The sequence below is a fragment of the Penicillium solitum genome (assembly GCF_028829755.1).
Source record: "Penicillium solitum strain IBT 25940 chromosome Unknown utg000006l_segment0_segment0, whole genome shotgun sequence".
NCBI classification, from domain to species: domain Eukaryota; kingdom Fungi; phylum Ascomycota; class Eurotiomycetes; order Eurotiales; family Aspergillaceae; genus Penicillium; species Penicillium solitum.
Window position 1 is genome coordinate 269,936 of NW_027072126.1, and position 25,373 is coordinate 295,308.

The window sequence follows — 25,373 nt, forward strand, 5'->3', positions numbered from 1 at the left end:
CTAAGTTTCGATGCAAGATACGATTTCGGTACATCTATTCATTGGGATTTCTCATATACGTAAACACATTTCTCTTTATTTCATTCCTTTTTTTTCTTTCTTTTTTCCTTCCTTTTTTTCTTTTTCTTCTTGAGGAATTCAAACAATCCCGGTTACATGCATCATTGGATGGGTGCATTTCAGTTCTTGAGTTGTTGACTGGACTGGTTGTCTCTACGATTCCCTTCTCACCGTTGTCTCAAGTATATAATGATTGATTTGTCCGGGTTTTTGAGTCTCATCTTCACTTCATCTTCTCGATTGACTTCCAAGGTTCCCTTTGCAAACTCGCTCTCCAAACTCTCTTCAACCTATCTATATCCTATATATCCTATTGGTTTTCCCAATCACAAGCACTTGGAACCCTTCTCCGCGTCTCCAAAGTGATCGACGCCAGTTTCCAGTCCCTCGGGTTTTGTTTAATATGTGAGTCTCGGGAGTGGTGAACATTAAAGGAACCACATCCTAACTATAAAATAGCCCTTTTCCAAGTCAATTGATCAATATGGCCAACCAATGCTCCGGTCACGTCTTCGCCATTGTCCAGGCTACCAATGGCAACATCCTGACTTGGCGCTGCTCTGACTGCAACTCGGGACCCTTTGTGGCTATTTGGCGGTGCAAGATCTGTGGTCATTGTCGGTGCAATGCTTGTCACACCAATAAGGGATAAATGGAATCACGGTAAGATCCCTTGTGAACTCTATGATTTGAGATTATTATTTTCTCTCCTTGCAAAAGGCTAACTTCCTCATAGAGACCTCTGCATTTGCTTTCTCGCATTTACAGAACTGATCTACTCTGCATGAACCCTGTGCAAGGGTACTTCCCACCCAACCCCTTGGAGCTGGGTTTTCCTTTCCACTTTCTTCGTGGCGTCGTTTGGCGTGTGTCTATACATTTTGATGTGTTCCAAAAAGTCCCCAAAAGTTTTTGATGCACTGCATCTCGCATCCGGAGGAGTTATACTTAGACCTTTTCCCCCCCCTTGTCTTTCTTTTCTCTATTGTTTTTTTTACTCTGTTTTATTCTGCCAAATTTGTATTCTACAGTTTCTGAATCTGGATTTCCTTAGGGAAAATGTGACATTATTTGATAACTTTGACAACCTTGACATTCTATTTTATGGATTTTTATATCAAGTCGTTTATGCTACAATTATGCACCCCGCCTAACATGGCCACCCTCCCGCACCCTGGGGGGGGGGACTGTGTTGGGCTAGTTACAGCATGTACTATGTGGGATCATGTGAACCCTATCTGAATGTACATATGTAGGGCTCTGATCTTCCTCCCATCCTACTATAAAAAGCCATGTTCAAAGTGTCGGTCTCGGTCTCGGTCTCGGTTCAGCTGCGCCCTAGGTGAAAATCAAAAAAAAGAGAGAATATATACTAAAAGTAATAATAGTGATTAAAGTGCTAAAAGTACTCCGTACCCTGTACTCCCTACTCAAATTACTACCAGTACCAAAAGTACCTAATATTCATTGCCAAGAAGCAAGCTAGTCCATTCCTTTTCTGAGGAATATTTTTCCGTTTGCCATTTAGATGACAATGAGATGTATCTCTTTTGGCGGAAGTGCGGTTCAGCGAACCCGAAGCAAAAGCAAAAGGTATTAGTAACAGAGTAGTCCCGGAAGATCCCAAATAATCCCAAATAAGAATAAAAATAAAAATAAATAGAGTCGAAATAGAGGATTCCCAGGGGGTTGGGACAACTCTATTGTTTCTCCACTATGGACCTTTGGGAGATTTGGTTTTTGCAAAAGTACGTCTGTTTAGGGCTTGGCTTCTAAAGGTCTTTGGTGAAGGGGATGTACAAACTGTGTACTCCGTTATCGGACATGTTTCCTACTTTACATTGCTTTTCATCTTTCTTTTCATTGTACGGAGTAGAGACTAATGGATATAATTTGCATTTATTCCCTAATACCAAAATAAGTACGGAGTATGGAGTACTAAAATAAGAACAGATCGGATTATGTGAGAGGGAAAATATGCACATCTTCCCCTGTAGACTTAGGTGTAGATACTCTATCGAACAATTAGCAACCTCGTAAATATAACAGAAATAAGAAAACCCAATCACTCTCACCTCTGTAATCTGATTCACAGCCAACCCAGGCTCGGCCATTTCAGCATCGCGCAGGAAATCCAATGGCAACCAAACAAGGTGACCCTTGATGAGATCCAGCTTCTCACGCACATCCTTGGCCGGCATGTACGGATCGAACAGATGTCCTTCATTGTGGGTGCCCCGTGGACGGAACTTGTCATAGTCCTCAAAAGTCTTGATATGATCGTCAGGGTCCGCCCGGAACAGCATCCGATACGCCTCGGTGTTCCCGCTCGCCTGCGACGTCCAGGTGTTCCAGACCCCATCGCTGAGTGGATCCATCACGAACTCGTTCTCCGGCCCCTCATCGATCTTGTTAAGAGACTCATCGGGCGGCTGTGCGTTCGGGTCACCCGAGCCGTCGTATTCTTGCGCCCGCAGTAGGCCAAGGTGCTCCCGCCACAATTGCCGCCGGAGCGTTGCGGCCAATCGGGATGCCCGGTACGGCTGTCCGTTCATTTGACTGTCGATTAGGTCTTGGTCTTCCATTACGATGGCCAGTTCACTATCGTGCGAGCCAAGCTGGGACTGTGGGGAACATTGAATATCAGCTGATGATACAGACCAGAAAATAGAACTGAATGCGTCACATGTAACGAGGGATGAGGCGCTGGTGACTACTTACCCGATCGTTGATGTTGGCGCTGCCGCAAATGATTGTGCGATCGTCGACGATACACACCTTGCCGTGCACGTACAGCTCCTCCTGGACGAAGTTGGCCTTTTCGGCCTCTGGGTCGCCCTCCCAGGTCTCGTCGGTCATCTTACCCCCGTTCAACATACTACAATGCGCGACTGAATCCTTGCTGTGGAAACCATCGTCGGCCTTTCTCTGTTCGACCTTGTCTTGGAAATTCTGGAGCTTGCGCAGAGTTTCTTGCTTCGCACTTTGATCGGCTGCATAGTCCTTCTCGTTATCGTCGCCATCTTTGCCCACCGCTGGGTGCACACTTTCACTCATGATGGTCTCTGCGATACCGCGTTGGATATCCTGGTATGTGACATCGGCTTGCTTCTCGAGTTCCTCGAGAACGGGCGTTTTGTTGATTCGATCATAAGCGCGCAGGGCGAACACGAAGACGTGTTCTGAATGAGCTCGTTAGACATGCGACTGAAACCGAAGAACAAAAAAAATTATGAAAAGAAAAGAAAACCTACCTCTTGGGTCGATACCCTCTTTCTCGATCTGTCCAAAGATCGAGTGCTCGCCGCGACAAATCGACTTGTACTGGTAGTCCATGATCGCTCGAGTACCCAACGCAGCATTGTCGCGCAAATCGCCAGCGAATCCAGGAATCGCGGGGATGACAATGATAACCCTGAACTTGCGGCCCTCTTTGCCTGCGCGCACGCAAGCCTCGACGATCGCTCGGCCGATCGTGTTGAAAATCGGGCGCTGTTGATCACCAGTCGCAGTGACTATGATGGTTAGCGAAGTACCCCGCGTGAAGAGGATGCGGACATACTAAAGAACTGGTTTTCAATGTACACATAGTGTTGGGCATTGCGGATGGTCTCGCAGTACGCGTTTTGGATACTGTGCTCGTTCAGAATGCCGCTACTCCAGTCGTCACTGCTACGCACGATTTGAGCGCGCACCGTGCCAACGTTGCCACGAGGCTTGGTCGATAGGGGTGTCAGTGGGTGTTGGATGTAGTCTCCGCAAGGATACTTGGGTCGCTGCACGGCGATGATATCTTCGTCTTCGCCTGTGCGGCCCTCCATTAGCAGCCAGTCGACATCGTGGCTGCGCTTGTATTTATCGCGCTTGATGAAATTCCAGCGCAGAACAAAGTGTTCGGCAATGTCATACACACAGTCACCCTGCAAGCCCATGGCCACGTCGTGCCAGGGCATGCGACCAAAGTCGACTTTGCTGACTTCGTTGCTTTGCCAGTCCTCTACGCTCTGGAAGTCCATGATCCGATTGTTGTTGAAATCTTGTCCCGGGAAAATGTCATCCCGCAAACCTGCTGGGTGGACATCGGCCAGTGGGTGTTGGTTTGCATCCCATCGTCCGAAACAAAGGTCAATGCCTCCGATGAAGCCCACATTGTAATCAATGACGATGAATTTCTCGTGGTGCGCCTTTTTGATTGTTAATTCAGTCCCAACTAATGGATCTCATGCACATACCCAATAAAGAGTCATATCAGCTGCGTTCTCAAAGACATTGTGGTCGGGGTGGCGCATAACTCGAATATTGCCGTAGCCAGGAGTTCCTTCGGGGCAAAGGTTGCGCAAGGCATGTTTAGTGTGTGCAGAATTACAAGTGAGGGCTTGGTTGACCTATAGTATAGATGGATTAGTCTAGTTCTTTCCCTGACAACAGCAGGATAATTCCTAACCTCTTTGTAGACAATGACATAAATTTTGACACCTGCTTCCGCGCGTCGCTTCAGGACCTGATCCAACCGCCATTCCTGGTGTTCGACAGGAGGGCGGCGCAGGAAGAGTTCTGGTGAGAGCCACCAGTCGGCGATATAGATAGTCTCGGTGGCTTTCTCCAGAGCCTCGGAGACTGCCCACATGTAGTCCTTACCATCGACATACCACTTGACGCGATTGCCGTCGTGGATGGGTGCAAAAGACTTGAAGCGGTGTGAGTCTGCGATCTCGGAGCGCTTACGGTCTGTCGCCTGTTCGTGCTCCTCGTCATGGCGATGGTTTGGGTTTATGATGTTAAAGAACTTGCCAACTTTGGCCTTTAAATGTGTAGCTTCAGCTTTGACATCGTGGATATGGGTGTCTTGGGCAATTCGATCAGTTTTTTATTTTGATAAAATGTGTGGGGGATCTCAGTTTGCCAACCTTTGAATGACCCCTCTAGATGATCAATTCCATGTTCAAACTTCTCCTTGAATTTCTTCATGATTGGGGTCTTTGGGGGTAGAGTTGGAGAAAATGGGGGGGATGTTTGGAAGGGAGGGGGGGGGGGGGGGGGAGATCTGGAGATAATATTTCCTTAAATTAGTGACATCACAGCCCTACCTAGGTCTACCTCCAAAGAGTAGACTAGGCCATCTGATTTGTCTCTCTAAATGCCAAGGGAAATGTTTCAAATGCCGATCCAAATCGATGTACTATGCTTGTACGGAGAGTATGTATGGATTCTTCCTATTTTTGTAGGCCGCGTGGACCTGTACCAAGTTATTTCCGTGGTTCCTAGTGTCGGGCCACTCGCTTCTTTCTTGGCAAATACATAAACTTCTTATTAAATTATGTAAAAAGGACAGGAAAATCCGTGAAATCCATGGGTATAGGAGTAAATACCGAATAGTAGTCTGGGTAGTGTCGATCATGTAGAATGTTTATCATTTGTAGTGGAGATATATACATCGTACCTGAGCAGCATTCAAAGAAATACAAAGAGAGTGGCCAGTTGATCAGAGTAGACATATATCATAGTGGTATTTTAGATGTAATGCCTCTTACACCATCTTAAACCAACTACATGACATATCTGTATGCATTCACGTCTACTCTGTTACTGGTTATGGATGTATCTAAAGGTGCCGTACGTTGTTAATGTCGGAACCAATGATGTAATTGGATCTAAAAAGTACAAAATGAGGATTGCAAGGGTTCCTCTGCACCCACCTTAGGAGTAATTTGTTGACATATGAGTAGGATATATGTAGAAATAAATAACTACCCGATATATATTGTCCACGGTGTTTATTGTTTTGGTCTTCTAGGGTCTATATAAAGCCCTATACAAGGTAGTGTTGACATAGATCACGTGACACAGGACTACATTCGAGCTCGAGTTCAGAACATTCACATATGTAATACTGTAACTTGTATACATATAACACTGAGTATATTTGTGATAGAATATCATCCTTGCTCTCAATAAGCTCCAAGCCCATGTTCAAACGTGAATCATTCCTCCGGTCATTGTTAAAAAAAAAAGTTGTTTTGTTTGGGAATGCTGACCGCAAGCACGTGACTGAATAGGAAAAACAACGTTGTCAGAGGAACGGGCCCTTTTCTGTTTATCCTCCCTCGACTCACACAACGCGGCTAGCCTTTCAGAGCCCAAGGCTCGCGACAAGTCGTCACTTTTTGGTTAATGTTCTTGGATCGTTTTGGATTACATATTTTGTTTGTCGGGTGTGCCTGCCTAATTTTGGATTTGAATGGTCTTGTGAACGTTGCGAAACAAGACAAACGACTGGCCATCGCCCTGGTTACCGGCTCCTCCACTTACTAACTCAAACGAAGCAGAGCATGATGCCGCCAGAACTCGGTAAGTGCAATGCAGCACAAAAAAAAATCAATCCTCTGCGGGTCATTTGGTTCCCCATGCTAACGTGCCTGCAAGCCCGAGCTCACTCGCAGGGCAGTGTAGTGTCCCAGACAACACAGATTGCCCCTCAAAGCCGGCCAGGCACTGCAGACCCTGTGCGAGCACGCTCCGAGGCCCTTTCAAGGGCTAGCCGTCGTCCCCGGTCCAGAGGATCAACAGCAAGCATCCACTCAAGTACCACCCAGCAAACCCAAGACCAGCACCTCGACGGGTTCCCACAGTTTATGCCATCGCAAGTCGGAACGGGCCAGCATATGTTCAACAACCCAGAGGACATGCTAATGCGATTTGGGCATCAGCTTTCACACCACAACGGCGCCCCGCTGGATCAATCAATGCAAGACACCCATGCCGGGATGTCTCGAGCCGAAGACTTTCCAAATCACCCGATGCAGGGGCACCCGCTTTCCCACCACCCTGTACAGGCTGAAATGCCAAACGGCTTGCCTAGTGCATCTGTCCCACAGTACCAGCCAATGTATGACAGTGGCGTCGAGAACCACCTTCCGGACCATATCGTGGAGGACCAAGAGATCTCGGAGCCAGGGGCTAAAAAGAAAAGAGGAGCTAGCTCGACTGTGGCAAACGACAACGAGTTGCGGAAGCTGCTTCGCCAGTATGAGGGATGGAATCTCAAGCAAATGGCGGCTGAAGTTATGAAGAACGAGGGCGGCGGGGGCAAGGCTGAGAAAGTGAAGCAGGTCTTCGCGATGATCTGGTAAGGCATATTGCCACAAATGCCCTGCAACCATTCGTCTAACTGTGTGCACAGGCTGAGAGAAAATTGCCGTAAGAGCAGTGGCTCAGTACGCCGTGACCGGGTCTATTGCTGCTATGCAGAGAACTGTGGAACGGAGCGCGTGTCAGTACTGAACCCGGCATCATTCGGAAAGTTGGTTCGCATCATCTTCCCCAATGTACAGACTCGGCGTCTTGGAGTTCGAGGCGAGTCCAAGTATCACTACGTCGATTTGTCGGTCATTGAGGAAAAGCAACAAAAGCTTGCGCCTCTCAATCCACAAATTGCTCATCATTCAAATGGCCCTGCTTCTATGCCCTCCAGGGCTGCCAGTGCGATGCGCTCGAGAAGGTGAGACATAACTGACATCAATTTTCGTTTGCTCTCACTAACAGATGATTAGTGCTAGCGTACAGCAACCGACTGCCGACACTGCCATATTCCCATCCCCCACCACTTCCTTTGCTCCTCGCTTCCCGAACAATGCCTCTCCTACCGACTGCAATTGCCAAGGCCACACCTCATCTGGGCCAGATGCAACGATCACTCGCGAGAATGTAGCCCAGCAGGCTGGGAAAATGATACACCAGATGCTGCAGTTCCCGATGGATGAGAACCCCTTGGTTGATAACGATACCCTTCAACTTCCCGATATCCGTGCCTACCTACCTGCAAACACCGACTTGAAAGTTGCTGCAGCCCTTGCAGCCCTATATCGTTCCCATTGCATTTCGGTCATCGACAGCTTCCGATATTGCAAGGAAAGAAATCTTATGAAATATTTCTCTGCTTTCCATGGAACATTGACTGTTCCCGTTCAAAAGTTGTTGACCCATCCCAACCTTGCTCCCTGGATTAAGGAATGTGATTGGATGATGTACCAGAAGATGATTGCATTTGTGGCGCCCCTAACAACCCAGGTGGTTCCCAAGCCAGTCTTAGACGCCTTTAACTCTATCTCACAACGGCTTTGCGGTCATATCGCTGAGACCTTTAAGACTCAACCAACCCATGTCTCTTTAGCACGCTTGATTCCCGCGCATATCTTTTGCAATCTCCTTAAGCATATGCTTGATGTGAACCAGGCTGCCAATGCCGCTGCCGCCTGGCTTTGCCATCCGGATAACCGAAACCAAATGTGGACCGACTATAAAACGATGGTCAATCCTAGAGATATGATGACCAAGGCGAACATTCCAATCTGTGCTGAGCCAGCGACAGAGCAAATTCTCAAGCATGACATCCGTGCGCTCTTGACTCCACTGACTGATGCCGACCCGTCCGCAAGCTTGCTTTTCTTCACGCAACCTGATAGCCCCGATTCTGTTGAGGCTCACAAGTTCCCTGTGGAAAGTGCTCCAGGAGACGAGTACAACTTCCCCGACAAATGGGTTCAGTTCATCCTCAACATCCCCGCCGCCTTTGCCAATCACCGCACGCAGTGTGTCATTGAAAAAGTTGATGCCTTGTGGGATAGCGTGTTGCACCGACTTACCCTGGCTGGCGCACCAAGCTTTAGTGCCTGGTGGATGACCAAAGTCTTCTTCCACGAAATGATGGTCTGGCAAGCAGAAAAGGGTGGGTTCATGCGCAATACCCCCGGATCCCTGCAAAGTGCGACGTTTGGTGCCGAATCAGTTGGCCACTTTCAGATGAAACAAGATTCTGTTTCCGAGATATCCCCTTTTGACGCATCAAATGATTCCCATGCCAAATCCAACCCCAATCCTCCTGTGGCTCACAATGGCCATCCAAGCCACCCTCCCAGTCAGCAACCAGATTTCAAACACCCTCCCAGCGAGAAGCGACTCTCTCTTCAGGATCAGGGCTTCCAAGGTCATAACAATGACGACAGCGCAATTGACCTTGAGGATGACACTATGTTGCTGGCAGTTGGTAAATATGGTGACATGATGGTCTCCGACCCTGCAGATGCCGAAGGTGATGTCGTCGTCATCTAGTCTAATTTTTGATTTCTGTTCATGAGTTGGAGTTGGATATCCCTTGTTTCTCTGGAGGCTTCTCTGCTGGTTGTGGATGGCGTTCCCACGATTTTCCTTTGTTTTTTTTTTTTTCTTTTTCATCTCCTTTGTTTGCATGAAGCGATGAGACATGAGCAATGAGGCTCTCGAGTCTTCCTTGCATCCCCGGCACGCCGGGTGGTTTTTTTTTTCTCTCTTTCGAACCTACAGCATTTAATCGGCGTGGCGGAAATCAGTACTGACTTGGTTCTTGCTTCTCCTTTTCCTGTTTGTTTACTTTCGGGTCTCCCGTCGAGTCCCTCTGTACATATTCCTTGTGGAAGTACCTTGATCATTGACGCAATACTTTAATGTGCATGAATAACTGTTGTCACTCACATTTCTATGTGACATTTTAAGTTGGTTGTATTTGCTCATGGTTCTCCAAATACATGTACAGTAGAGACTAATCATATACCGTTGAATTTCTACCAACATACGAGTATTGGAGGTATGTACTAGTAATTCCTTGGAGAGGTGATTTACTGTTACATCACTAGTCTCCCCAAACCATATAAAAGCGAGGAATTCGGGATGTAAGGCTGCAGGATAAATCACAGCCTCAAAAGATGATCTTGTCAGAGGTACCTAGGTAGGTTCCAAGGTTGTTCAATAACCACACACTGCTGGGACATCTTAAAGTCAATAGAAGCTTAAAAACTTATCTGATGAACCATCGATTCCTTTACACGTGTAGCCACTAACCTAAATAAGGTTAGTTTGTTTACATTAATTTAAATGCATGTACTCCGTACGGAGTGTCCAAGACAGCTACGCAGGTTGAAAAGACTATCAATGTGAGAGAGAACCAAAGGTGATATTTGCAATAATAGAACAAAAAAATGACATCCAGTTATGATCAAGTACAGGTGTTCGCGATAGATAGGATGGATATATAAACAAGTACACGAAGAAGAATCGCTTCTACTCCGGACGACATGCCAGATTTGTCGGGAGCTCACGTCCTGAGACACACGGTGTCTCATTCTCGAGACTGACTCCGAACCAAACGATCAACATAAGGCTTCAAGATGGACCCGGCGAAGCTATGCTCGGCTTGCTCCCGACCTCCATGTTCGGGGACCACCAATGCTGGCGGATCCCGCCATGGCGGGCATTGTCGCAAACCCAGAGTGCCCATCCCAAGCAGACACTTGGTAGATGAGGCATGCAAGTATTAAGATAGATGAGATATAAATAAAGATTCGCGCCCAAGTCGGTTCATGAGAACGCTTAGCTTTTGTCTTCTTTGGCCTCTTCTTTGGCCTTTGGGGAGAATCTCCATCGGTCCCAGTTCTCCAGTACCCACCAGTTGGTGACATAGGATGCGTTGTAGAGCCAGTTGAGAACTTCTTCATCATGGTACTCCTTGTCGACCGCGGCTGCTAGATCGGCCAGGCTGAAACGCTCGATCGGGCTCAGCTCGTTCGGGTCCTTGGACACATCGGAGAAGCGCCATTCCACGTCGTTGACGAGCGGGATCACCAGACGGAACTCGGGTCGGGCGGCCGACCGAACAGATAGCCATGAACCACCGGTGTTCATGACGGTGAAATGCCAGGCTTCGCGTCCGTCCTGCTGGACGACCTGTGGTCGGATCAGGGATTGACCTTCGTACAGCGAGCGAATATCGCGGGCAGAGCGGGTGCTGTCCTGGCTGAGGGATGCCGACTCGATCAACAAGTCGATGATGGTGGGGACGATCTGGGTGCTGATAACTGGGGTGTCGATCTGGACGGGAGGGAGTAGAGGGTGTGCAATCACAATAGGGACCTTGAAGCTGCCGACGTGGGGGTTGTCATAGGGAGTAATACCGCCGTCGTTGGGGAGGGAAAGGCCGTGATCTCCAGCCATGACGAACAAGGTCTCATTGGCAACTCCTTTCTCCTCCAGGATATCGATGAGCTCCGAGAGCCAATCATCCACATAACCAACCGAGTTCAGGTATCGATTCATATCGTTGTTGGCACCGGATTTTGAGCCCATCAGATCATCATAGGCGTCGTTCGGAACTCCCCACGGATGGTGAGTGGTACTGGTGAGGTGGGTGAGGAAGAGACGCTGGTGGTCACGTTCCGCATCATCGATGGCATCACGGATGTACTCTCGAAGCTCCGATTCGGGGTAGCCATAGTAGTTGATCTCGGAACTCGTCACAGGATAATGCTTGGCCTCGGGCTTGATGATGGTCTCCTTGGTCTGCTTGTCACGGAATCCCAAGTGGGGAGTCAATTTGTTCTGGTTGTCGTACATTTCGGTGACAGACATCATAAAGGTCGAATGCCACGGCCATTTGGTGAAGTCATCAGTCTCGCTAGTGATATCGGGTTGCTGGCTGAGCATGTCGAAGACGTGGGGCAGACATGGCTGGTAGATGTGGTGCTCGAATTCGCGGTTGAAATCGGCGACCATTGGGGTCACACCACAGAAACTTCCTGTCAAACTCTTGAGAGTATAGGTGGAGGAGGTGATGGCATCCTTGGCACTGATGCCACCATAGGCTTTGCGGCCGTTGAAACGGGCATCGTCGTGCTCAAATCCATTGGGGAAGTTGGTCAAAAGCTCGGCCGTCCGGGTGAGGTTTGCCAGGCGGTCTACCACCTCGGGAGGGATTGTCTTGTCCTTCCATGTTTCGGCGATGCGCTTGTACATGAAACTGTCCTTTTGCAAGGGGAAGATATCGGCACGTGCACTCTCGAGCTTCAAGAAAACGACATGCTTGATCTTAACATCGCCGCTAGCCAATGCGTTGTGGATCTCCTCCAGCACGGGCTTGTCGAGGTTGGAGATGTGCAATGGGTCATTTTGGGGGTTGTAGTGAAGGGCCAGGGGGTCGGATTGATCCCAGTCCTCGAAACCGGCGATCGGTTCCTTGGACATCCAGCTCCAACGGGGCGCTGGGCTCAATGAAGTGGCCTGCTCCAAATACTCAAAACGAGCCGGGGTGCCCGTGGTATCGACGGGGGAGTGACGCTCGGCGCCTTCAATGACTGTAGTCAAGGGCAAGGTGGTGGACATGTACATATAGACGGGATCCCACGGTCGCATAAACCGGAGGAAGAGGAAAAGACTGAACAATCCCAGGATGAGGGCTCGTTGGGGGACGCCATCGGTGACTCGCTTGGACTCCGGGAGGCGGTTGGGTAGTTGAGCGGTATTCAAGAGATGATCGCCCTCTTCATTATCACTGAGATCATCATTGTCATCCATGGAGATTTGTTCGTAGATTCGAGGGTCGGGAAGGTCGGGTGCTGGGGATTTGGATGGGCCGAAGCGCTGGACCAGGGGCTCCACGTGCGGTCGCACACGAGCAAACAGCCATCGAATGGGCCAGGCCCAGACATGCAGGATTCCTCCAGTGATTGCATGAATGGGATGGGCAGCGAACAATGAAATTGTGAGAAGGATGCCCTCCACAATCAAAAACCCGGTCAACCCGGTGAGCAGGGTATGAATGGCAGCGGCATCACCATTGAAAGATTTGGCTTGGCGCCAGTGGATCTCGGCACCGGTGAAGACATAAAAGGAGGTATTGGCGGCAGCCATGAACGAGACGATTAAACTGTGGCATGATTGTTAGTATATCAGACTAATTGATCAACAACCAAGTACCAAGTCCCCCGAGTGGAAGGTGGAAAAAGGGGCACGTGGTCACTTACCTAGAGGGGATAACCAAGATTGCCAGCAGGGCGGCTCCCGGTCGCCACGCGACCTTCTGAGCGAGAATGCGAAACAGCAACAGAATCATCACATCTTGAAAAAAGAAGGTAAGACCCCATAGGAATAGTCGGGGCAGAGGTAGTGAATAGATATGAGCATAAAGATGCAGCAATTTGGCCGTGAATAAGGAAAAAAAGGCCAAAGTGAAAAAATAACGTCGGGAAAAGTCCCAAACGGCATCCAGGGTCTCACCAGGTGAAAGACGAACCCGCCGGATGCCGTGGCTTAAATAAGCATGGACAGCGTGAACGACTTTCATGGTATATATAGAGATATATATATGGAAACGAATGAAAATGTTATATATATAAATATATATACTTCACACACCCCCGGACATTTAAAGAAAAGAAGAAGAAGAAGTAAAGAAGGAGAAGGCTAAGGGTCTTTCTCTATGCCAAGGCTGGTCCACCTGGTGGGATTTGGGTGGAGACGACGTAGGTACGGAGAGTACTACTGGAGTACTACCGGAGTACTACCTAGGTAATCATTTACCGTGTCTTACTATTCTTTTTTTTTATGTTTTATGTTTTATGGATGGAGTATGTCGTATATTAGAGATCTACTTGGTAACTCCATAAATACGAACTGTACTTTATACAATCCTAAAATGGTTACATAGTAAGATGGCTAACTCGGGATCAAAAATAGCCCCCAAACTTACACAAACTTAGCCCCCCCTCCTCCTCCTATCTTGTAAGGCCCCCTCCCAAGCCCCCCCAAGGCCCCCCCTCTCTCCCCCAAAAAAAGCTCAGCCAAAAAAAAAAAAAAAGAAAAGTGGCCCCCCCGCTCTCCGGAAAAATAAAAATAAATCAGGTTTCTCCTCTTCCTCCCTCCCGTGGTCGCATATCCCCCCCCCCATCATGTTAGGGAGCTTATTCGGTTGGATTTCGCTCTTATTTGAGCCACTGGCCTTTCAAGTTCCTCTGATTGAACCTCAACCCAGACTCAAGGCAGAAAATGGTATAAACGTTCCCACACAGGGTCCCTGGCAAGAGATCATTACCGGTCATTACGCGATCCCTCCCGTATTGAAAATTCACGATCGGAATAGTGTCGTCAAATGGAGTTGGCAACGAGAAGATGTCACTCAACCCCTACCGCCTCTGATTCAGAGTGGTTTATATAGCGGGTTCAATGATGCGACCGATATGAAGTGGATGCGAGGCGGTAAAAGCGTCGCTGCTGTCTACAGTGCTCTCATCGTCGTCATCAACCATACCCCCGACCAGCCCTCCACCGATAAGAAAATCACCTTCGCCCTCAACAGAGCGAATGATGTCCTACACAATGCCCATACCATTGAGCCGTTGCCCGGTGATCGCCTCGCGGTTGGAACCACCGGACAGCGACCCTGGGACGGGATTTTGGTCTACAACATGAGTGAAGCTCTCCCCCTCGTCGATGAACCTCCCGTGTTGCAACGGATCGAAGGGCTCCGGGCCATCCACGCCTTGATCTGGGATGAGCAGGGCCAGATGTTGTGGGCGACCGGCACCGATGCCGCGGCCGATGGTTCCGATCCCGTTCCGGCCTACGGCGTCATTCAGGGATACCCCTTCGATGCCGAGACGGGTCTACTCAGCGTGGATGAAGCCTATCGATTCCGATTCCCCGAGTATTACGATATCGACGTCGAATGGGGTCACGGATATAGCTGGTGGGCCGGGCCCCATGATCTCGTCCCCGTTCCCAATGAACGAGTCCTCCTCGTCTCCAACGATATCGGTCTCCACGCCTTCGATATCGATCAAATGAAATTCACCGCGGAATACGATGAAGTCGTCGAGAAATATATGCCGGGCTTCGAGGTTACCACCAACGATCGTCACGGCATTACCCGCCAGGGAGAATACGTGGAGTTGCCGCAGTCGGACCTCAAGGGTTTCAGTCTCGCCCCCGATGGAAGCTTTCTATACACCCAGTCTCTCTGGCGGCTCTATCGAGGGAACTATACCAGTCTCGTGGTCGATGGGGTGCGCCACCAGATCATGAAAGGGAATGAAATCTATCGGTCGCGATGGTTCGGAGACATCGATGGCTGGCCGAAACCAAAGACATAAATGTTTCTTGAAGAACCAAGTTCAGTTGTACAGCACGCCCTGATGGGCCCCATACCTAAATCTCGATAATGAACGCTCAACCCATGGCACAGCTTCGCCAGTTTGTGCCCATCACCTCGGTTTTGATTTCTTACGCTACCTCCAACATGCGCCAACTCATGTCTATTTATTTCCCCCTTTTATCTTCCCTTTTTGTTAGAATAGAGTTATTGCCGACGGGAAAGGCGTCTAGTTACTTTTTCTTTGTGCTACAATATGTGAATACCCGACATCAGATATATGTACATATGTACCTACAGACACATACTACATAGTAGGTACCGAATCCATCCGTTTCAGGAAAGTTCCATTCAAAACCCCGGACTCGTATCTTAAAAACAAGCTCCGTATTCGTATTTCGTAAATTTCTTCCGCCATGACCCCCTATTCAGCCTTAGAGCGTGACGCACGCAAAATATCCACCAAAGTGACATCCTTGTCTGATAACAGATTTGTTGTCAATTCCCCATAGGTCAATATGCCTATGGGCCCCCTGGTTCTGTGCCGTCTGTGTTTAATGTTGCAGCCTCGGTTCCCCCAGATAAGGCCATTAACACGAGGGTACGATATTGTACAAAGTACTCCGTACTCCGTCTTTCAAACATAGGTTCTTTTGGAATTCTAAATTCATGAACATAATGGGAAGAAGCTTTGAGACCCACTCTGCAACAACCTTGGAAGCGATGTCGATCGCAACGCCCTAAGGGGCTACGCACAACGAAGTAGGTAACACGAGGACCGTTTCCCTTTTTGTACATCTCCAGTTCGTCGCGTGCCCTATTACGGGAATTGGACAATAATACAGTAACGTTTCGTTAAAATGGATCCCGCCAAGACTATACCGTACCAATTAGGCTAGTGTCCCTCTATCTTACCACCTCGGAAACCCCGGTTTAATTCTTTTTAAGCCTACGCCCACCTGGGCACGTGACTGCTCTTATTATATTGGCTTCATCCTTTATCCCGTTCTGCCGGTTTAGGACTCCCGAGAACTCCAAAATGAGATTACATAATAGAAAATGAGACCTTACATAACCCAAAACGCCAAGGCCCCTCTTTTGTAAACCTTGGTAATTTGGAAGGATTGGTTCTCCCCGATCTTTCCATTTTAACGAGGTGCGACTGTAGCAGATATGTAGTCATCGCTCGCCACTGCCAAGGTTAGGAACAGGAATGGTCTGAACTGAGTAACAATGAGACAAGAACTGAAATTCGGTTATTAATTGAAGTAATTCAACAAGAATAGTAGGCCGCTTAGGCGGCCTTCCAAGGTGGTCATGTCTTTTTGAATGTCTGCTTAGGTGTATACGAAGGCGGTAAAAAAAAGAAAAAGGTACGTTGTGCAAGAGACTCTTCTATGTATAACCTTTGATTATTGCGACATAACGCCGATACTGATGTGACGGATAATCCTGTGGCTGGAAAATAGGGGAATGTGTTTCATTCATTAAAGCTATGACCTAAAAGCATATCCTGCCACATCTCGCAACGAAAGCGATGAGATAATATCAAGTGAAGAAAGAGCAAGTCCAGCTAAGCAAACTCGAAGCAAAGCTGCTGGATATCTCATATTGAAGAAAGCAAACTCGAATCGTTCCATATCAGCGAACCCCCGACAAAGCTCACGCATAAATAAGATCTTGTCGTTCCAGGAATGGTGGGATCTCGGCTATCATCGCTGCATACGAGTAGACTGTGCTTTGCGAAGGCTCGTTTCCGTAAGCGATATGGCTAAGGGCCATCTTTTGGTGTGTCGGAGAACCGATCCATGTGACTTCTGGCCTGCGTTTGCCCGGCCAAGCCCAATCGAGTGCTTGGAGCGATGACTATCCCACATAAGCCACTCGATCCTCCAACTGATCACTTTGATATTCTGTACTTACCTTTCCTTCTTCAGTCATCATGTCAGTGGCAACGTATGCATGTAGCTTGTCTCCGACGCGCACTGGAATTTGTTAGCAGACTGATATTCCATTTCGGGTGGCGTTGCTCACCTTTCTCGGATGCACTTTGTTCCTTCTCAGATGCACCTTGATCTTTCTCGGATGCTCCTTGATCTTTCTCAGATGCTCCTTGTTCCTTCTCAGGTGCAACTTGCTCTTTCCCGGATTGCTCGGAGTCATCCTCTTAATCCTCATCTCCCTTGTAGTCATCTTCCATAATCACTGGAACAACATTGATTTGTATACCAAGGGATTTGAACACAGAGTACAACACAAGGTCAGCACCCTTGAGTGCCCTTGGAAGTAGCATTGGAGCCTCATCGGATGTATGAGGATAAGCGTGAGAACAATAGAAGCCGAAAGCGCCGCCTAGGGAGAGTTAGATTGATAATTCTGTGTTCAAATGACAAATGAGTGGATATAGCAAATACAACCTCTTTCATAAAGCCTGGCTCCACGACAATTTCTTTCAAGAAGCTATGCAGGGACAAGCTCTTTGGATCAACAATCAAGCTTGGCAGAACCGATCCCCCTACTGGCTCGGTTACGTAGAGGTTATATGTCAAGGTAATGCGCTCGCCCTCTGTGACTGTTTCGATCTCGTGCTCGCAGTCACTATAGAATGCTGCCCATTGAATCGCCGACGCACTCTGGTGACTCCAGTCAAACGTAACCTGTTTTCCCTCGTGCTGAACGATCAAGTTGCCGCCTTTGAAAGGAGAGGGTAAGCAAACAACCAGCGAGCCGATCTGGCTCTGGGATCGTGGTGTGTCAACATGCTGCCGGAAAAGGCCAGATGGCCCCGAGTAAACCTATCGTTCACAGGCACATTAATTTTTGTTGCAGAAGAAGTGTTTGATCAACATACGTTCAGTTTATATAACTCGGCACTCAGTTTCCGGAAGGGTAGAGAGTTTTGGGACAGTGTGTTGAAGTTTGGAAGGAGAATTTGCTCCACATTTTGAAGGATTCCGAAGTCCGATGGATGAAAGCTGGTAAAGAAATGACGGGGCTCCAGCTTTCGAGCTTTGCGATATCGAGGATCAATAACATCCTCCTGTCCCCTGCCAAAGCTCGCAGGATCGCAACCCACCACCAACCGATGCAAATTATCGGATGCAGATTTGGAGTCAGCGTTCCAGTCAAGAGGTAGAGTTAACACTCGCGAGATATTGTCACCATCTGTATACCAGCAGATTCTCACTGGCGGCGACACGGAGATGGGCTGGGAGGATGTGGAGCCAGCTACGGCTTTTGTATCAATGGGGATAAGACCTCCACAGACAAACGATGCAGATGCCTTTTTCCGACGACGAATGCCTCCAGCTGACGGCAAACTTCTTTGAACGCAAGGCTTGTCAACGATGGAGATGTAGACTGAGTGCCCTCTCCAGAGACGGAGCCGATGGAGGATGCCATGGTTAAAGATGGGAAACACTAGGTAGAAAGAAGAGAGGTGGAAGAAGAAGAAGAAGAAGAAGAAGAAGAAGAAGAAGAAGAAGATGGGGAGAGGGAGAGGGAGGAAGAGAGGCAACAACCTTGGAAGGAAGGTGCAGACAAAGTTGGAAGCCGCGGCTGGAAGTTTGTCATATGTATGTGTGTAACACATATACTATGTGCCATCCATATACTACCAAACACTACCAACATCTGACAGCACCATGGCGTGCAATAAGACAATTTGCCCCTGATACCTATTAAATCCCGACAACAGAGCTTAGAATTTCACCGGTTGCCTCCGTCACCGACTTGTTCATAGTTCTGGCAGTCCATCCTGATAGCAGCACCAACTCAAGGAAACGACTGTCATGAGATACGAGAATCTCCAAGACCTTCTCGCCCGATTTTCCTGGTCGAAGCTTGGCTAACCTTTTACCAGTAGCATCCTGTAAGTCCATATTCCTCCCGGTCAACATGTCGAGTTTCCATTTCAATTGACCTGTGGCAGGTGACTCGAAAGTGAAGCTGCCTGACAATTCGTTTAAACACATATGTATTGGCTGGCCGTAAAATGCTAGGTGTATTTTGGAGGACAGGCTTGGAAGTCGTGCATCACCGATGATGTCCCATGGACCCTCACCCCAGCCTCGAAATACCACCACATTGGGAGCACTGTCTTTTGATGCGATCGAGTACATAGGCGGTGCCTCTGTCGGGTACTCGGAAGGGTGAACCAGAGTCTTTGTTGAGTCCCATGGTGCTGGTCGTAGCGAGAATGAGATAGAAGACTGTCGATTTGAAGATTTGGTATTGGTAGAGAAGGCAGAAAACAACCCCATGTGGTTCATTGTTGCAAGGAGCACTTGATGTAGGGCTCTGAGATAGGAGGCGAAGTGTGAAAAGACCAGGTGAAAATTGAGGTTCAAGATTGTGGAAGAGTACTTGTAGTATTTTTTTTTATAGTTAGTTTTCCATTGTTTTATGCCCCTTGGGGTGATCTTTGAAGTTGTAATGATCGCCAGACTATGCATCTTAATCTATGGCTATCTTTTTCTATTTCCCAATCGGGAATGATCGTGCGCCGCATTATGTAGTATGAGTATGGCTGTAACACATTATGATTGGCTCACGTATACGAGAACTCAGCTGCTTGCCAAGCAACCTGCGTCTTCCACCCCCATTCAAAAGTACAAAAGTACATGTGTACATATGGAATACCCCATACTCGATTTTGAAGGGCTTGGCTGGGCTGTGCTGTGACAACGAGCCGATGATGTCATATTCCCTCGTCGCGCCATCCATCCCGTTTGGGGATGATTCTATCTCAATATTCCATTCCTCCACCTTATACCCGGCCAAAACAAATGCCATCTCGCCTAGTGACGCACACACATGCCTGGGGTTCCATCTAGTCGGGGTTGCGATGCGTGTCGCAAGGTGAAGAAGAAGGTTTGGTTCTTACCAAAAGGCTAGCTTGTTATATCTTATTAATTTAACGATCAGTGTGATCAACTCAAACCGACATGCTCACGATGCGCACGTCTGAAAATGACGTGTGTTGGGGGAGGACAGCAGCGGTATATGTTCAAGAATCAATCGCTAAAAGTGATGCAAACACAGAGCGAAGCAGAAAGTCAATCAGAACTTCGATCATTTTCCTCTGCTGGCAAGAGAGTAGTGTTTATTGGGGAACCGACACGGGTGCCTAGCACTGACACAAGTATAATGGCAGCAGCCTTTGTAGCAGCATTCCAGGTGGCCGATATTCGATATGCTATGGCCTACTATGGACCTTTCCTGCGGGATATTCCACGGCGATTGGGCAACAGCACCGTCCTAGATTCAGCCGTGAGAGCTTTATCAACCGCTTACCCGTTTCTTCACACGGGCTCTTACCCGCCAAACGTACTCTTTCTCTATGGACAGTCGCTGCGGGCGCTGAGAGAATGTTTGAACAACCCAGCCGAGGCCCGAAGTCCCAACACCCTATGTGCTGTCTATTTGATCATCATCTGCCAGGTAAAGTTCCACTTTGCCTGACCAAGTCGAGATATTTAACCCCCAAAAGCGATTTCCATGGGATATGAGCTGATTTGTCAGAGTTGGCTAGGAAAACACGATGATTCGCTCACTAGTCACAGCGAAGCTATAGCTCATCTCCTAAGGGCTGCTGCACTGCATGAGTGGAACAGCACCTTTGAGATGGAGATGGTCATTACACTTTGTGTGCCTATCGTATGTTTGGATCCCGATTACTCTCAACAAATCCAGCTAATTTCACGAGAAATTACTTACAAATACTGGTTTGGGTAGATACTCGAAGGGATCGTCAACCCTCGCATTAAGATGGATTCGGAATTTTGGGAACTGACCTCAACCTTCAAACGTCGTCTATCTACCTCGCGGCATAACAATCAGCCGCAATCAACCACTGAGCTGCAGCATCTCGCCATGTTTCCTAAATTCGTCCAAAACCCCGAGCCACACCTTGCCGAAATTGCAAAGACGTACATGCAACTGAGACTCGATGCACAGCAAATAAAACAACATCTTGACCAATGTGCAGAAGCTGCTCTTGGGTCTTTTTCATCCTCTGAAGTTGCGAGACATTGCCGTATCCAAGCAGCTTATGTCATTATCTCTACTCTGGCCGTGCTATTGAACAGTCTTCTTCGAGTTTTTGATCCCTGGAACGCTTCCTTGGTGAGTGAAGCTGTCTTTCTATGTGACGAGATTACAATCCAAGCCGAACTGGCATCTTGCTATCGGCCGATTGGTGCAGGGTATATTCCTCTATGCTTAGTTGTTGCTTGGGTGGCATCGGATAATCTCGTCCAGTTGGCAAGAATAGAGGCGATACTTTCTGAATACCAGTCTGATTTTGCAGACGTACCATGGATGAGCCGCGCTATATGGTTAGCCTCTACGTTGGATAGCCACCGCATACGAGTCATATCTGGGAAAGAGTCCCCAGCATTCCCTTTGGAGGCTGTTTCTCTGGCTGGTTCAGGAGGCAGTCGTCGCACTGGTACAGAAAAGGCTCCAGTGCGCCCAGAGTCTTGCTGCATTCTATAGACTGAAAGAAACGATGGAAGTTTTTTTTTTTTTAAAAAAACAATGATTGATCTATTGCATACTTTGTCGTTTTTGATGTTTATTCTGTTTCTCGATGTACCCAAAAACAGAACCCGAAACGATGACCTTCCTTTTGACACTACTCCATCATAGCCAATCTACGAGGATCCAGTAACCATTTAACGATGGAGTGCAACACTTCACCCCACATGCCTTCTTCCTACGGCGAGTTGGACCTGAATGCGTCCTGAATCCCATCGAATGACCGACGTTTTGTCTCTGGCATGAAAAAGGCAGAATGGCCATTGAAACAAAGTAACTACCGAAAAGTTATGCACCAAGGCTACCCTATGGCAAATAATTGGAATTGTCAACGCAATCAAAAAATCGGGGCCTCGGTCACTGCTACGGGCCAAGCTGGTCGCTGACCCACGTGGCGTGTTAGTTGGTTTATACTTCGGGTAAATGTCGGCTAAATGGATCAATGCGAACTGTCCAATGAGAGTATATATTAGATGGTACGTCTGCGATGAGAGGAAAGATAGAGCAGAAAAGAAGAGAAAATTAAAGAGCCCATAAGAATCCGTTGTTCTCCGTACTGTTAATAGCTATCGCCAGCGGAGCCAATGCTCTCGACTCGAATACCTAACTGGCTCATCTTCCTGATCTCAATAATGCATCGCCCATCGAACAACCATTTCGGCGTTGCCATGTTATCGGTAATTCTCTTCCAGTCAACCTGCTTCTTAGGAAGGTTGTCGTTGGGTTTACCCGCAGCAAGCTCGCTACCATTTTCTCTCTGGCAGTCTGGGCAATCTGCAGCACAATTAGGCTCGATGTGAAGTTTCTCTTGAGCGTAAGTGACATATAGTGGATTAATCACACCACCTGTCTCAGGAATCACTTCTTTCTGCGAGGAGTCGTGCATATCTTGACTCAAGGGTAGGTGTCCCGGTGGGGGGTATGATGGACGAGGAACGGCAACCAATTCAGTATTTCGAAACTCATCAAACTCGGTGACAATGAGTATTGCGTTGGATGATGCACAGGCTTCATAGGCGTTTGAGTAGACTCTCACGGCGCCACCATCATCTCTGAGAGCGGGAGGTCCGTATCCGTGCAGCTGACGGATCTCACTTTCGATGACATAGGGATTGCAGCAAGGGTCGAATATTGCGATTTCTCCGGGGTTTTCATCAAGCAATGTCTTGATTATCTCCAGGGCAGGTGCCTCTCGGGTATCCGATGTGTCCTTCTTGAAAGCATACCCCAGTAGAGTGATCTTCTTTCCAACCAGAGTATTGTTCAGGCACTTGATGACACGACTGGTAAATCGATTGCGCTGATATTCATTCATGGTCACCACCTGGCGCCAGTACGCCCCAACTTCCTTGAGACCCAAGGACTCAGCAAGATATACAAGACTGAGGACATCCTTTTTGAAACAGCTACCCCCGAACCCAATGCCTGCGCGGAGAAATTTGTCACCAACTCGGGAGTCCATTCCAATCGACGCCGAGACCTCATTAACCTCAGCCCCTGTGGCCTCACAGATAGCCGAAATACTGTTGATGCTGCTGAGTCGTTGGGCTAACATAGAGTTAGCCACGAGCTTCGCCAACTCCGATGACCATATGTTGGTAGTGATGATGCGGGACCGGTCAACCCAGGCAGAATAGACTCCAGCGAGTGTCTCTGCTGCAGCTTTTCCCCCCTTTGTGGTTGCAGAACCTATAATAACGCGGTCTGGGTGTAACAGGTCGTGAATTGCAGTCCCAGCCGCGAGGAACTCAGGGTTGGATAGAATCTCAAAGTGCCCACCGGGCCGACGTACGGAAATCTATGAGGACAAAAAGTGTGAGTGTGCTTTCATGGTCAGATGGTATGGTATGACGTACTATCTCCTGGATCATTTGGGCTGTTTTGCAAGGAACTGTGGACTTCTCCACAATAATCGATCCGTCCCTTGCATGCTGCACAACATCTGCAGCGACAGCCTCGAAAGCTGTCATATCTGTGGCACTCCCTGCACCTGATCCTCGCATTTTGGTCGGAGTGTTAACCGCAATTATGACAATATCCGACTCTCGAATACATTTTGAAACGTTGGCAGAGAAAAACAAGTTCGGCATCCGAGAGGATGCAGTTTCTCCTTGTTGTTTCTCGTGCGGTTCGTGCGCTTTGTGCTGTTTGACTATGTTTGAGTGTACCTCTGTTTTGGGTGACATGGGTGTCATGGGATCATTCCGGAGTCCATCTCGTGCAACCCGAACGATTTCAGCAAGCCCAGGCTCGTATATAGGTAGATGTCGGGAGTTCCACCTTCGAATGCGTCGCTCGTCTTTGTCAGCGACTGTGACTCGGATATGTGGGTTTCTAAATGCAATGATGGCAGCAGTGGGACCACCTGTTGGTGATCAGTCTGTCAGTCATGAGAGACAATATTAGAATCATGGATCCGCACAACGTACCGACATAGCCTGCGCCAACGCAGCAAATATTTCGGATTGGTCTTGTACCGACTGGGGTCTCTGGATCGCTATCATCCTCCACAGTGGTTCTCGTGCTACTCGATTCTCCGTCGAGTCTATCCGTGCCGCCATTCAAACTTTGATCTGGAGTTGTCGGCACACTTGATAGTCTGCCTGAAACGATTATCTCGGAGTCAAATTCATGATCAGTAGTGGATGACATAGTTATCAAGTTGAAATCCTATCGAGTCGGATCTCATGCGCTTAAAGAGAGCTTGAGTGGAATGTGTGATCAAGGCAAACAAATGTATGTAAATTGCAGCGGAAGGCTTTCACCCGGATACATGCCTACTTATTGCTAATTTTGGCTGCTTCAGATGCCAAGGGGACTGTTAGGAGAGATCTACATGGACGTCGACATACATCGTGCAATGTGAGCTTGATTGATTGGAGAGATTTGGAAGCTAAGTTCGAAGACTATGGGATTCGACACCACCCAGGAAGATAGAATTATAGAGCTGAGTCTCTCTATGAAATTGCAAATCCAGTGAGCGAATAGGTTGTTGTAGCGCACGATGGGGTTACCGGTGACGGCATTGGCTGTCGCAAGGTTGGTGGTGCGTGTTCCACGCGGATCGCTACGTCCCACGTGTCGTATTTAAATGAGGTCAGTGAACGCGAAATCTGGAAGTGAAGCCACCGGTCATTTCGATGAACAATGGGAAAATCAGCATCGGCGTTGAACTAGAGCCTTGACCTAAGCCTGTTGTTGGAAGTTCGGGATTTTGTTCTTTTGGGGGGGGGGGGGGGGGTTGTGAATTTCACGTAAGAGCGTCGATTGTGGCGGCGAATTTGGTGCGAAGCTGATCCATGTTGATGGTGGATTAAGAGAGGAGGGTTGTTGAAAAGAGATGAAAAAAAAAGAGTTCAAGAATAAAAACGATAGTAATACTAGTAGCCTTTCGCACGTAGTCTTTTTAAAGCCCTAGAGCACCCGATCTCACTCGACACATTGAGGGGCAAGGCTTACAGGTACTTCTGCACTCAAGCAAACAAAGCAAACAAGTAAACCAAGTATGATCATCCACGATTATAATAGGTTGAGATTAATGGAGATTAATGGAAATTAATGAAGTTTTTGCTGTTGGGCTAAAAGTAGAAACAGACTTGGGGAGTGGCAGGGTATTAGGAAATGCACGGACCTCAAGCTACATAGAGGGAGCTTGAAACCAATCACGTTTAATAGAGACTCGAAGCAGTAGAGGCAGGCAAACGGAGCTATTACAAAGAGTATTTACATATGTATGCTCAAATTTAAATTCCAGACCTAGTTTCAAAGACAGTACATACTATGTAATGGACGGAGTACATAGAATTCTATCTATAGTCTCTCG

At 48.1% G+C, this 25,373-nt stretch overlaps 7 protein-coding genes across 7 annotated transcripts; 3 read left to right on the forward strand and 4 right to left on the reverse strand.

Annotated features, from left to right (window-relative positions):
* Positions 1-1,966: 1,966 nt before the first annotated feature.
* Positions 1,967-5,103, reverse strand: pldA (uncharacterized protein; the record flags this gene model as incomplete). Its single annotated transcript, XM_040956686.2, has 8 exons — positions 1,967-2,074; positions 2,136-2,684; positions 2,782-3,242; positions 3,315-3,575; positions 3,623-4,244; positions 4,293-4,445; positions 4,505-4,905; positions 4,968-5,103. Coding segments are annotated over 8 exons (2,598 nt in total), but the record flags the coding sequence as incomplete, so codon positions are not given.
* Positions 5,104-6,168: 1,065 nt separating this feature from the next.
* Positions 6,169-9,350, forward strand: N7455_009229 (RFX family transcription factor). The gene is made up of 4 exons (XM_040956661.2): positions 6,169-6,408; positions 6,484-7,186; positions 7,241-7,558; positions 7,611-9,350. Exons 1-4 carry the CDS (start codon positions 6,390-6,392, stop codon positions 9,166-9,168), a joined length of 2,598 nt encoding a protein of 865 aa, XP_040813010.2. The 5' UTR covers positions 6,169-6,389; the 3' UTR covers positions 9,169-9,350.
* Positions 9,351-10,035: 685 nt separating this feature from the next.
* On the reverse strand, positions 10,036-13,218 carry N7455_009230 (sulfatase domain protein). The gene is made up of 2 exons (XM_040956671.2): positions 12,888-13,218; positions 10,036-12,790 (listed from the first exon to the last, which is right to left on the reverse strand). The coding sequence occupies exons 1-2, from the start codon at positions 13,205-13,207 to the stop codon at positions 10,462-10,464; spliced, it is 2,649 nt and encodes an 882-aa protein (XP_040812921.2). The 5' UTR covers positions 13,208-13,218; the 3' UTR covers positions 10,036-10,461.
* Positions 13,219-13,811: 593 nt separating this feature from the next.
* N7455_009231 (uncharacterized protein) lies at positions 13,812-15,011 on the forward strand (the record flags this gene model as incomplete). Its single annotated transcript, XM_040962017.1, has 1 exon — positions 13,812-15,011. One exon carries the CDS (start codon positions 13,812-13,814, stop codon positions 15,009-15,011), a length of 1,200 nt encoding a protein of 399 aa, XP_040807553.1.
* A 1,661-nt stretch (positions 15,012-16,672) lies between these two features.
* On the reverse strand, positions 16,673-19,281 carry N7455_009232 (uncharacterized protein; the record flags this gene model as incomplete). Its single annotated transcript, XM_065606144.1, has 7 exons — positions 16,673-16,876; positions 16,934-16,995; positions 17,045-17,162; positions 17,279-17,362; positions 17,425-17,805; positions 17,862-18,568; positions 18,723-19,281. The coding sequence occupies 7 exons, from the start codon at positions 19,279-19,281 to the stop codon at positions 16,673-16,675; spliced, it is 2,115 nt and encodes a 704-aa protein (XP_065460609.1).
* A 544-nt stretch (positions 19,282-19,825) lies between these two features.
* Positions 19,826-21,508, forward strand: N7455_009233 (Zn(II)2Cys6 transcription factor domain-containing protein; the record flags this gene model as incomplete). Its single annotated transcript, XM_040962004.2, has 4 exons — positions 19,826-19,882; positions 19,937-20,452; positions 20,534-20,668; positions 20,747-21,508. 4 exons carry the CDS (start codon positions 19,826-19,828, stop codon positions 21,506-21,508), a joined length of 1,470 nt encoding a protein of 489 aa, XP_040807549.2.
* A 601-nt stretch (positions 21,509-22,109) lies between these two features.
* ugd1 (UDP-glucose dehydrogenase) lies at positions 22,110-24,202 on the reverse strand (the record flags this gene model as incomplete). The annotated part of the gene is made up of 3 exons (XM_040962024.2): positions 22,110-23,348; positions 23,407-23,915; positions 23,980-24,202. The coding sequence occupies 3 exons, from the start codon at positions 24,200-24,202 to the stop codon at positions 22,110-22,112; spliced, it is 1,971 nt and encodes a 656-aa protein (XP_040807554.2).
* Positions 24,203-25,373: the final 1,171 nt, after the last annotated feature.